The 12185-nt window shown below is 51.1% G+C and overlaps 1 protein-coding gene across 6 annotated transcripts in view; it reads left to right on the plus strand.

Annotated features, from left to right (window-relative positions):
• LARP1 (La ribonucleoprotein 1, translational regulator) overlaps positions 1-12185 on the plus strand; it is a 43039-nt gene that overhangs the window by 14579 nt on the left and 16275 nt on the right. For all 6 annotated transcript variants that reach the window (XM_074604450.1, XM_074604451.1, XM_074604452.1 and 3 more), the window contains one exon: positions 2101-2127. In XM_074604450.1, coding sequence (XP_074460551.1) covers positions 2101-2127 — 27 coding nt within the window. The remainder of the gene's footprint in view (positions 1-2100; positions 2128-12185) is intronic.

The following is a 12185-nucleotide window of genomic DNA, read 5'->3' on the forward strand; positions in this document are numbered from 1 at the left end:
CTGATTGCTCTGTGCTCGTTCTTGGCCTGTAATCCCGGTGCTCTGTGTCTCTGTTTTTGAGAGCTTGGAGTCAAATCTGCATTAATCGTAGGTGTGGTGAGTTGGACAGGCTCAGTCTCTCCCAGACGAGAGGGGTGAGGACTGGAGGCAAGTGTCCTTCGTCGACAGGGGTTGCACTGGAAAACCATCAAGGTGAATGTGAGCAATGTCTGCCCCTGGCCATCATCCGTGGTCCTTGCTTTCTACTGACCTAAGCCACAGAGGAGTTTCCACTGCTTTTCTGGTAAATGCGGTGGCAAATCTGTTACTGAGTTGTGATTTCTAGAAGTGGGTAGCCTGGACCTCTTGTGGATGGCTGGTTGTGCCGGTGGCTGGCCAGGCTGTGGCATGCATTTCACAAAGTTGAATGGTTGGATGGTCTAGCAGGAATGCAAGCTGGAGGACTGCACCTGGCTATTATTTATCACTAATAAAATCTTGGATTTTGGTAACAGCCATTACAGCTAGCTGGTCCAAACAGGTGGGATATTTGTTAACCAGTGCTTCTATCTTGTTCCTCTGTGGAGAAGCTGTCTGGGAGTTACCCAGGTAGGGAAATACAGAAATCGCCTGTTGTTTGTGACCTGTTAGATCAAATGCTCACTGTTGTAGGAACCTGACCTTGTCAGCAACCATCACAAAAATACAGGATGTTTAGATGCACCTGGGTGATGTGATGGTGGAGGGTTGCAGTAGAACATGCAGTCTGCAAAGGATCCAGAGTGGTGCTTGGAGGATTTTTTGGATAAGTTGGTTTTTCCCTGAGATAATACCTTCAGTGTGGCCACAGACAAATTATTTTTATTTTTTTCTTTTTCCCTACTTGCTTCTGCTGCTCATACGTGGGATGAAAGCATCCCTGCCTGCGGATGCCTTGAACACAGGGCACTCTCAAAGGTAGAGAAATGGGTGCTTTTTGGCAGAGGTGTGTTTTTGCTGTTGCTGCATTAGTTGAGCCCAGGCCAGAGAGCATTGCCCTGTCCAAGGGGTAGTCCTTGCTGCAACATTTGTGACTTTTCAGCTGAATGTGTGTTTTGGGCAGCTGATAAGCAGGAGCCAGGGGCCTGCCCCTGTCCTAGGAGGACCTTGGCTTGCTGGCAGCCTCCCTTCCCCCTCTTCCAAGTTCCTTGAAGAAAACAGTATACTGTACTCTCAAAAGTGCTGTTTTCATAGTTTCTCCGGGAGCCTTTATCAACAGGATTTCTCCACACATGCTGTCCTGCGTGCTCCTCAAAAGAATGAATTTTTCATCTGATCCTTCCCAGCTACTTCAGTGGATGTCTTTCTCCAGCAATAAATAGGGTCCATCAGGAGGAGACGGGCCTGTACCTCTGACTGGAAAGAGCTTGTGGGGTGGGAAGGTTGGTAATCTGTTTTGGGATCTGAAACCCTCCAGGAGCTCTGTGCAGTGGGCTGTGTTGGCCAGGAGAGCCACCTGAGATGAGAAGGGGAAGGCAAAGGTGTTCCCCCAGGGTCGTGCATGATGCTCCATGACACCAGGCACCCATTTGGGTGATGGGTGCGTGCATCTGCCTGCCCATCCTCTGGAATAGTTGCTGTGTTGGAGCCAGGCACAGCTGTTGATGTCCCTTGTAGCTATGAAAACCAAGAACCATCAGGAAAATGCTCATTTTGCTTTTTACTTTGGCTGCCACCTGTGCTCCCCAGCTGGTCACCATGTTAGATGTTCTCTGTGTGGTTTTCTATTTGATAACACTGGCCAAGGGAGCATGGGGGTGCCATCAGCTAGCTCATCATGTGAAGTGTTGTACATCTCGTGAGCTTTTTATCCCTCACCGCTGTCTGATAGAAGCCAATGTAGAAGGTTATTTATGAGAGCAATACATTCAGGTAAACACAGACGCCTTCAAAATCTTTCTCGCAACAAGTGGTTGAATTGAGGTGGGTTTCAAGCTGGATTGATGTTTAACTTGGGATACTAAGAAAATACTTCCTCTGTTTAGCTAAAGCAAACAAATCAAGAGAGGAGGGACCTTTTAAATATGATTCGCACTCCAGCTGCAACCAATACTAATTTTTCTTTTTTTTTTTCTTCTACAGATATATTTCCAACTGACGGCCAGTCTGGTATGTATTAATTAAAAATGGAATTCTTCAAACCTCCCTCTCCCATGCCTTTTCTGCACTTCTTTCTGAAGAGTCAGCACTAGCCAGATCTAGAAGACTGGTACAGGAATATGCAACAGACAGATATTAATTAAAAAAAAAACAAACCCAAACAAACAAAACTCCAGAACACCCAAAAACCCAAACCAAAAAAACTCTTAAAAAAAAAAAAAAAAAAAAAAAACAAAACCAAAAAGCCTCTCTGATATTTGGCCATTCCTGCATGACAGTGACATGTTTTATGCTTTCACTTAGAGATGATTACAGCTGCTGGAGGGCTACTTTCCTCCTATTCGTTATAGCATGGCAGATTTGGGTGTCCAGGGTGAAGGAGTTTGGGAACTTGCAGGATGTGATGATCACACGCAACTGAAAACATTGACGTGTCAAGATGCCAATGTAACTCAGAACTGCTGCTGTTAGTCTGTACATTAGTTGTGTACAGCTTGATGTGTCCATGGCCCTGAAGATGTATATTTGAATTTGCAATACTTTGAAAATATGCAGACTTCCCCCTTGGCTTGTTTAGTCTGTGTGTTGCTGCTGAGTATTGCTGTTAATGACAACTGAGACACACATGGCGTTGCCATCAGTGCAAGACCGATGAAAACTTCCTGGCCCCAGTAATGTGTGACAGCCTCGCCAGGAGGGACCCTGCAGAAATGGATTGGGGTCCTAGGGAGGGAGGAAAGGCTACTCTGGATGTAGGTCCCAAGTAAGGAAGTGGATGTAGTTTTTAAAAGCAGATATCGATTATCTCAGTTCTTGCCTTTCTCAGACTGTCAGGAGCTCTTCATCCAGGTTGTTGTTGTTGAAGTACCGAGACTGAAGGCAAGGTTTGTGTTTCACCCAGTGATACCAAGACCAGTCAGTAAGATCATGTTATCTCGGAGCTGTAGCGCCTTCTGGAGATGTTCTGTAGTAAAGGCACTGGGAATGGTGCTCAGTGCCTGGCTTGGCCGTGTGTGACCTCCAACTCATCACTATGTCCACCTCCTGCTGGCATCTTCGGCTTGGCGTGGGATTGTGTTTCCCCAGTTCATGTGATAGTGTGAGGATAAATTGCCGCAGATCGTGGAGGCATTGTGTGATCAGGATTTGGAAGTCTGCTCCATTGTCTTAAAGCTGTTGTCAGTAAAAATGACTTGCTGGTTTTGAATGCTCTGGTGTAGCATTTGAGACAGTGTAATTTGACTTCATGGACTGAGCAGAGGGCTGGAAGTCATGTGTGTGTGTTTCCAGAGCTCTAGCCAGCTAATGAGGCCATGGGATATAACTAGATCCAGTGCGGCACTGCAGAAGTTGCCTGTATAGTTGTTGAAGTAACCCAAGTAATAACCCAAACCATTTGTAAGCCTTTCATGGTTTTCTTGTTTTCAGAACATGTGTGAGAGTGAAATATTAAGACTGAAGGAGCAAAGGTGTATTCCCATGTGTTGAGTTCATAAGAGGCTTTTCTGCACCCTGCTGATGATCTGCCTTCATTGGGTGTTGGGTTTTGTCTGCCTGTGGTGCAGACTTGGAGATGTCCTTTGGTTGGCACAACTCCATCCTCTGCTCTCCAGCTGGTTGGGGACCTTCGCAGCTGCCTCCAGGGTGGGGCAGGAGTGTGTGTCTGCAGCAGATAGCATTTCAGTAAGTGCGTGTTACATGTCGCTAGTGTTGCAGAAAACATTACCTCCAGAGCTTGGGCTTTTTTTTTTTTCTACTATTTTATGTTTGTAAGGAGATAAGTGAAAGCTTAAACAGGATTCCTCTTGATAGCTGCGCTGGACGCTGCACAGTCCTTCCTCATGCCTTCTCCAGAAAAGTCTTAAAGCTGGTGCCATGCTTTTTCTTCCCATACACTAAGCTTATCTGGAAGCCCTAATATCTCAAAACACAGTGAAGTGTGAACGCAGGAGGCGAAGGCACAGTAGCCCTGCTGTTGGGGCAGCAGGCTCCTAGCATCAGAGTTGCTGTGCACTCCCACGGCTGCTGGGTTTGACTCCATCGCCTCCCTTTCATTGCTGAGGTTGTTCAAAGAGTTAATTCGCTCAAGTCTGTTACTGCAAATCTCCAGGATGCTGTGTCAGTGCCTGTTCTTTAAGGTTGATCTCGTAAGGCCGGGTGGGTCTGTATGGCTGTTTTCCCTTCCTGATGAGAAGTCCATTGTTCTTCCGCCCAAGGTTAGGATAGTGACAGAGGATGCTGAGTTGCTGTAACAGAGTTGGGACTTGCATAGGTGGGGAGCCTGAGCCAAAAATCAGCCATTTTGTAGGCACAGTAGCTGTAGCGTGCCCCAAAACATGTTCCTGCTTGTTAGTGTGTGGATGCTGGAGGCGTTCTGCCCTCAGCCTGGTGTCACGTGCAAGCGCTATGGAGGTGGAAGGGCAACAGTGTTTGCGTCCCAGTTACCTAACAGCGTTTGGAAATAGAGCTGCTCTCCCAGAGGTGACTGACTGGCTTTCCTTCTGTCTGGCGCGGCAGTTCCTCGGTCCTCTCCTCTCTCACATCCAGTGACTAGGATTCGGCAGCTGTAGGGTGCTTTTCAGAAGAAGCCACTTCAAACCTCGTGATCTGGAGTTCAGGTGGAAAGCTGAGAGACTTCAACATCCTTGAGAGACGTGGGGCTGGGCTTGGTGGTGTGGTGGCAGAGCAGAGGGACAGACTTTCCATTCCCCGCTTCTGCTGTTAGAGGAGGCCTGTGAGGGCATGTCTCCACCTCGACCTCTGTGGATGTATTGGCCATGAACACCTAACCCCTCTGCAAGGCTGCCAATGCTGTCCACCTCCCAGGACTTACTGCCGCATGGGGTGGTGAAGTTTGCCTGCTATTTAAGGAAATACTTCTGTTTGCTTTAAACAGTTTTCCTGCGAGCTTCGTGTGCTGTTCCTGTGCCCTCCCGGTATCCTACACCACAGCCAGCCCTCCTCCTCTCAGAGGTGGAGGATCCCAGCCTTTTTAGTCTCACCTCTTAAGGGGCTGCCTCTGGGCGATTTAATTGCTTTTCTCCGTGCATCTGTAACACTGCTTGAAGTGCAGAGACCAGAGTTGACTGTGGGGTGCAGTTGTGGTTGTGCTGGTGTTGAACAAAGCAGCAAGTGATGCTCTGCCTTGGTCTTGCTGCTCCTGATGATTATTTTTTTTTTTTTTTTAATCTTCTGCTGCACCCTGAGCTGATCATTTTGGAAAATTGTCAGCAGTGGCTGAGAGATCTTCCTTGAGTTGTAAATGCCATTTTGAATTAAATGTTGTGAAATTTTCCATAAAGAGATGTGGGTGATGCTCCCACGGCAAGGAAGCAATTTTTAATCCTTTATAAAGAAAAGGAGGGGAGATGGATCTTGAAATGAGGAGAGAAAGTGTAATGTTGCACTCTTTTGTAGCTGGGTGTTCCTGAGTCCTTTGGGAAGGCTCACTTTGAGGGTGTTTTTAATCTTTTATACTGTGTATTGAGGCAGGGGAGGCAGCCACCTGTAGCACTGGAATTACCTGGATTAGAGAGAGTGGTTTATGCAGCAGGATCCACGTGATTGTGCACCCAGGAAGGAAGTTGGCAGCCTTTATTGTTTCTAAGTTATTAAGAAAAATCTTGAATTTCACTGCATCTGGCTTAAGGGAGGGGGGGCATAAGTGAGGATGTTGTGTCTTGTGCTTGGAGAGGGTGCTCTGAAATCAACCCAGCTGAGGTACAGTAATCCTTAAGTAGCAAAAAAGGAGCCTTTCTGCCTGCTGTCAAAGATTGAAGGATATTTGGCTGCCTTGTCGTCACGATTTTAATGCTCTGGATTTGCCAATGGGGGGAAGCCCCCATACCTGTGCTTCGTTTAACCCAGGTGGTTACAGGACTGTAGGATTTCTTCAGCTCATTTCTGGAGATACCCTGCTTAGTCGTGACCTAGGTCTGGCCTCCCTAAATTCCTGGGAATGTTTGCTGCACCTGGTCCTACCACTAAATCGCTATTGTTTTCCCCCGCCCCAAGAGATGGGTAGTGGCTTTGTCTTCCTTGGCCTCGCGAGCAGAGCTGCTGCTGTATCTCCTCTTGTTACACATGGGGAGGCAGGTTTGCAGCTCACCTGGTGCAGGCTTTGAGGGCAAGGTCTAGTGGTTGCTTTGCAAGTGGCTACTGCACTGGTCCTGCAGAGATCCCTCTGCAGAAGTAGCCAAGTTGGGTGCAGGCATCAAAGCAGGGAAGAACTAAGAATGATGTTATTTAAATTACATCACGGTCTCCTTTCTAGATACCCAGTCTCTGGCTCTCTTCTTTGAGATGATAGGTTTTCCAGAGGCATGTTTTGCAGAGTTTGCACCTTTGCCTTGTATGACCCCTCGCCCCGCTCTGCTGGCGTGGGTGGTGGAAGCCATGCGCTCCTCTCCTAGACAGTGCGAATGCGTGGAGCTGGAGGGTCTCGCGGCAGGCGCTTGGCTCTCCGTTCCTGTCTCTTTGTTGTTAAATATTTACAGTGAGATGTACCAGATGCTTCCCAGGAAGGGTTTTGTCAGCTTCCAAGTCCCCAGATGCAGCTGCAGAAGAGGCTGACAGCCATTAAAGGGATCGCATCAGTGTGATGCCCTGGGCTCGGCAGCAATGCGTTGACCTCTTCTCGCTCACTGCTGGTTGTGCTGTCTCATCGGCTGCAGCGGGATGCAGGCGGAGAGCACCCCTCTGCTGATGACAGGAGATTAATGATGTCTGGTCCTCAGGTTGTTTTTTTTTTTTTTCCTCCCCTTTGAAGCTCTTCCACTGCGGTGGGAGGGGGAGCGGGTGATGCTCTTGGCTTTTGTTGCCACACACCTTTTTTCAGGGACCTTCTGTCCATGGTGGTGGCACATGTGTGTGATGGCTGTACGGCTGCCTTTGCTCCCTCTCCGTTCTCAGCATGGCTGTGTCTGTCTCCTTTGCCCAGCTGCCCTGGGGAGACAGAGGGGTGGGCTGATCCAGGCAAGGCACCTCCTGTCACCAGCTCTGACCATTGCCAGCCCTGGGCGCGCAGAGGCCAGCAGCTGGAGCGTCGCTGCTGAATGCCACCCCCACACTGGTCACACTGGTCACATTCCCAGTGTGCCTCCCCATTTTTAAGATAAGGTCCAGGACCTTGGGCTGGGCCCTGTTTGTTGCTCTTGGTGCTTATCAGCTCTTGCTGCTAACAAGGTGACCTGCTGCGCAGCACTGAGGATGGGGAGGGAAGGTCCCCCCAGCCTTAGCTGTGCACTGGTCTGGCCCCCACACCCCGGGACAGCCCGTGCATGGGCATCCACACCGGGCTTGCTCCTGTACAGGATGTCCCCGTCTCGGTGTAACTCCTCCTGTCTGGATGAGGGACTTCCCAGGTACCACGGAGGTAGGATCTCCGGAGGTGGCAGGTCGGCTCCTCCGAGGGGGGGCCCAGGGAGGGGCGGGCTCGCCAGGTCATTTTTCCAACTAAATATAGTTGCCCGTGCTTTCATAAGGCCGGGATTTTTGCATCACGTGACTGTCTTATCCCTCCCGGCCGGCAGTCGGTCAGAGTAGGGGATCGTGTGTCTGAATGGGTAATAATTAACTGTTAACTAGCTTTTCATTAGAGCCTGGCAGAACAGGCAGAGCGGTGCGGCAGGAGCGGAGGAAACTGCTCCCGGTCCCTCCTGGAGGGTGGACACCCCTCTTTAATTTGCAAATCAGTTGCCCCCAAAGGTGAGTGGGTTGGCTTTATTTTTTATGCTGTGTTCTATAAGGAGTCCTGCCATGCCTTGTGTGTCTGTCCTTGCTCTCCTGTAGTTCCTGCTCATGTCAGCTCTCCCTCTCCCCCCACACCAGTCCTGAACTATCAGCTGGTCTCCCAGCTGGCTTGGAGGAGACCCTGACCCTCCAGCTCCTCCATGATTTGGCCTGCCGACATGCCCCTGACCCCCCACAGCCTTGCCTCGGGTGCCCTCCTCTCCCAGTGCGGAGGTGTCCTTGCTGCGCCTCTGTGTCCTGAGCACCAGCTGGATCAACTTGTGTCTTTTCTCAGGGGCCCTAGCCCGCCTGTGACAGGCTGACATGGTGTTGGTCTGGGGTTGCAGCTGGATTTTCCAGCCCCTCTCTCTGAACCGTTTAACCGGGTGGAGAGTGTTTGCAGGTGTCCTCGGAGGCTTTTCTGTCATGGCAGAGGAATTGCTGGTTAAATGCTCTGCTGGCCCGAGACCTGTCTGCACCAGACAAGCTGGGTCAGGCACTGGTGCTGGAGGAGCCTCTCCCGCAGGGGTGGTGGGGTGATGGGTGCCTTTCTCCCTGCCCAGGGAAGGAGAGCAGGGTGGCTCAGCAGCTGTGGGAGCCTGAGCCAGCCCAGCTCCCTGGTTTTGGCAGTTTCTGGTCACTGCATCCCAGTGCAATGGTTCCTGTGGTCTGGGGACCACCAGCTTTCCCAGCAGAGACCCCTTAGTTTAGGGCTCGGTTTTCCTTAGAAAACCAGGGGGGTTCCTGTGCTGTCTTGTTCTGCTTGAGCCTGGCACCTCAGTGATCAGTACGGTGCATGAGTGTGGATCGTGTGTCAAAAGTTTCCTAGAAGTCCTCTTTGGGGAAGAGTGTTGCTTGAAAAGGCGGTGGAAAGATGTCACTCGCCCTTGAGAGAGTTCATTTGCTACCCTTAATAGTAGCCGTCTGTGCCAGGAAGAATCCGTGGTGCTTTCACTCTTGCTGTTAACATTAGAAATGCCTGTCGGCGTTTCTTAACCTGCTCCTTCCAGAGTGCAGCTTGGCCATAAGTTGAAAGGTTTTTGTCTTGGACTGGGAGGCTACGGGGAGGAGGGTTATGCATCTTTGGGGAGTCCAGACCCTACCTGCCCTGGAAATAAAAGTCCGACCCTGAAGATAACATGTGTGTGCAGAGCTTGTAACAGTTACATGCATTTAAAAAGCAATACTGTTTGTCAGCTCGCTGCGACCAGGGCTGTTACATTTGGTACCCCTCCTTGCTCTGAAGGTCTCTGTGCGGGTCGTGCTGCCCGCAGGGTGCTGTCAGCAGAGAGACAGACTCTGCAACTGTTCTGAGCTGCTTTACCTCCCCCTGCTCTGGGGCTGTCTTAGGAGTATCAGCTGAGGGATGTGAGGGCTTGCAGAGCTGGGAATGTAACTCGGGTGCCCGCACTGCCAGCCTGTGACGGCACTGCCCCACACACTATATTGAATCCGCCTGTATCCCTGGCCTCTCTCCCTGTGCTTTCCTGGGGCAAACTCCCAAGCTCATGGAGCCCGCCTAGGACACCCAGGTGGGAGTGTTCTCATGCTCTCTGCGGAGCTGTCAGATGCCCTTTTTGAAGTTATTTTTAGCGAGTGATCTTTGCAGCAGTTGCAGAACTTACATTGCAGAGAAGTGTAGGCAGCTCCCTGCTTCCTTTGCTGTTACAGTAGGGTTTGTAAGGTGGAGCTGTCTGCTGAGGAGCTGCAGAAAATTGCTTGGAAGGCTTTGAGCCATGGTGCCTGCAGCTTGTCTCTTGCTCCTGCTGAACAGGCTTCCCACATGCTTTACAAGCCGGAATCCCGCTCAGCCATGCAGCTTAAGGATCTCGTCTTCTGCTTGGTCCTGGCCTTGCCCATTCAACAGCAGTTTTTCTTGCACCTGTAAGAAACCTCTGATATTGCAGAGGTGTTGCAAATATTCCTCTTCCCTTTGTAGACAAGGCCATGTGCTGTGCTGCCAGCTGGGAGCCACAGGACCGTGCGCTGTAAGTGGTGGGGCCAACTGTGGTTCTCCACAGTCCCCAGGAGCAGGTGGGAGCCCCTGTTGTGGAGACAGAGGCTCTTCTGTGCAGGAAGATGTCCTTGTGATAGTGTCTCATTTAAAGCTGTTGGAGAACTCCATCCCAGTGCTTCCTTGATTCCCCATCCACGCATGCACCTCTTGCTGCAACCCTAGTTTGGTGGGAGGATAGAGCTGTAAACATTGCATACCTAGAAGAGGTGCAGTCTGCATCCCCAGTTTGCCCTGACCCTTGCTGGTTTTGTGTACCTTGTCATGTCTTCAGCGAAACGTGAGCATGCCATGCAGTCAGTGCTTTAAATCCCAGGCTTTTTCACTTGTGCATGGAGCTGCGGAGGCAGGGGTTTCCCATCTCAGTCAGGCATTAGCTCTGACACAGGGCTGAGGCCGGTGCTGGGAGCAGCTCCTTGGGAGGCAGGCAGAGGTGGAAGCTGCTGCTTGGTCACTGGGGATATCTGCAGCTCTCTGCACCACAGGGGTGCTACCAAATCGCTCTCTGGGGGGACCAAGGTCCTCTATGCTGAGCATTCCCATCTGCCTGTGCTTCCCAGCTCCGTTACAGTAAGGATGTGTTGCCCACCACTGTCGTCTTGCTGATGAAGAAATGGGTGCAGCCCATGGGTGGTGGGCAGAAAGCATTTTCCTGTTCCTCAGGGCTTTCTCTGCCTGTAACTTTGGGGGGACTCTCAACAAGAAAAACCTTCAGCACAGTCTGCAGCTGGCAGGCTGATGGTGGGAGGGAGAAGGCTGTTGTTGGCTTGGGTCGCATCTGGCCTGCGGGACTGATCCTGCAAACATCTCTGGAGGTGTGGTGTTGGTGGGCACAAAGCTTACCAGCTGTGTCCTCCGATGGCTCAGTCAGGCTCAAACTCCAAGTTGTGGAGTTTGAGTACGTGGGCAGTGATGGGTGCCATGGGAGAGCTTCCAAATCAGTGTCGTGCCCCGGCTGCTGTGTGTTATCAAGCCACCCTGGGAGAGAGCTTGCCCTGAGTTTCCCACATTGGCAAGGTGAGGACACAACCACTAGGTTGACTGCCTAGGTCTCCTTTGGGACCAGCAAGCAGATTCTTGCAGCCACAGTGGGGTCCTCTTACGGGAATTGCCCTGCAGGTCAGTGCAGTCCCACCACATCTGTCTTGTGTGTCGTACCCCAGGAGACTCTCTTGCCCTCCTATAAAGACTCTGAAGGAACTAGCTACCTCTAGGGGAAACAGCTGATCTCTGGACTGATATTTTTGGTGTCTGGACAACGAGCATGTATGTACAAATAGTGTGAGCAAGTACTAGTCCTCTTAGGTGTAAGCTGTCTAATGCTTTCTATCTTTACTCTTCTCAGAAGTTGTCATACCTGGGTGTCCTTTGGTTTCTCAGGAGGTTAATGCAGTACCTTTTCCTTGCCATGTCATTTTGGCTGGGTCACTATTCCCTCTCTCACTTGCAACCTGCCCAGACCTCCAACCTGCTCAGGGCTCAGCTCACCCTTGCCCAAGCTGCACTTGCTCTTCCTCACCTGAAGATTTTGAAGAAGCATTGCTGGCACAGCTGTCCCCTAGCACTAGGTGTGGGCTGTGGCCCTCATGTGCACCAGTGTCATCCCATGGAGTCTTGGGAGGAGGGAGGATCGTTTGGAGACTGTCTAGTGGTGAAGTGGATCCCGTTGGACCACTGCGTGCGTGAATGGCTGGCTGTCCTGCGTGGTGCCCTTGGGCTCCTGCCAGGGCTCCAGGGAAACTGGGGATACCAGTTTGGCTCTTCCAGCCCCAGCAGGACCTGCGACATGGAGCATATGCCCCTGCCCCAGCCTCTCCAGCACAAAGTCCGGGCTCTTGGCTTCAAAACCTCGTTCATCAGCAGTTCCTCATGGGTGCCAGGCTGTGGGCTGGAGCGGCTCGGGGGCAGACCGGCTCCTTTCTGTTGACTCGGCTGGCAGGGAAGGAGGGGTGTGCTGTGTCAGGGACAGAGCACATGCTGGAGCCGAGGACTCTGCATTCCTGCTGGGAGCCTGGGCTGCCCTCTGAGGCTGTCTCAGCTGATGCTGGGGTGCTCTGAGCCCTTGTCCACATGGCACGAGTGGTGTACCAGCAGCAGGCACTGCTGCATTCTTGCTAGAGGTGCGGGTATTTCTGTATAACACCAAGTCTTTACCCAACTCTCCACATTTATTTCACCTCTTCTTTTGCCTTATCTAAAAATCCATTACAGGCTGCACTGGATGTAAAAAAGCGCAGGGAACCAGGCCATCAGGTGTTGGGTTTGATTTGCCCAGATACGGTAGTAAATGTGTCCCCTAGGCTGAGCACAGCGGTCCTACAGC

Source organism: Larus michahellis, chromosome 11, assembly GCF_964199755.1.
Source record: "Larus michahellis chromosome 11, bLarMic1.1, whole genome shotgun sequence".
Taxonomy (NCBI): domain Eukaryota; kingdom Metazoa; phylum Chordata; class Aves; order Charadriiformes; family Laridae; genus Larus; species Larus michahellis.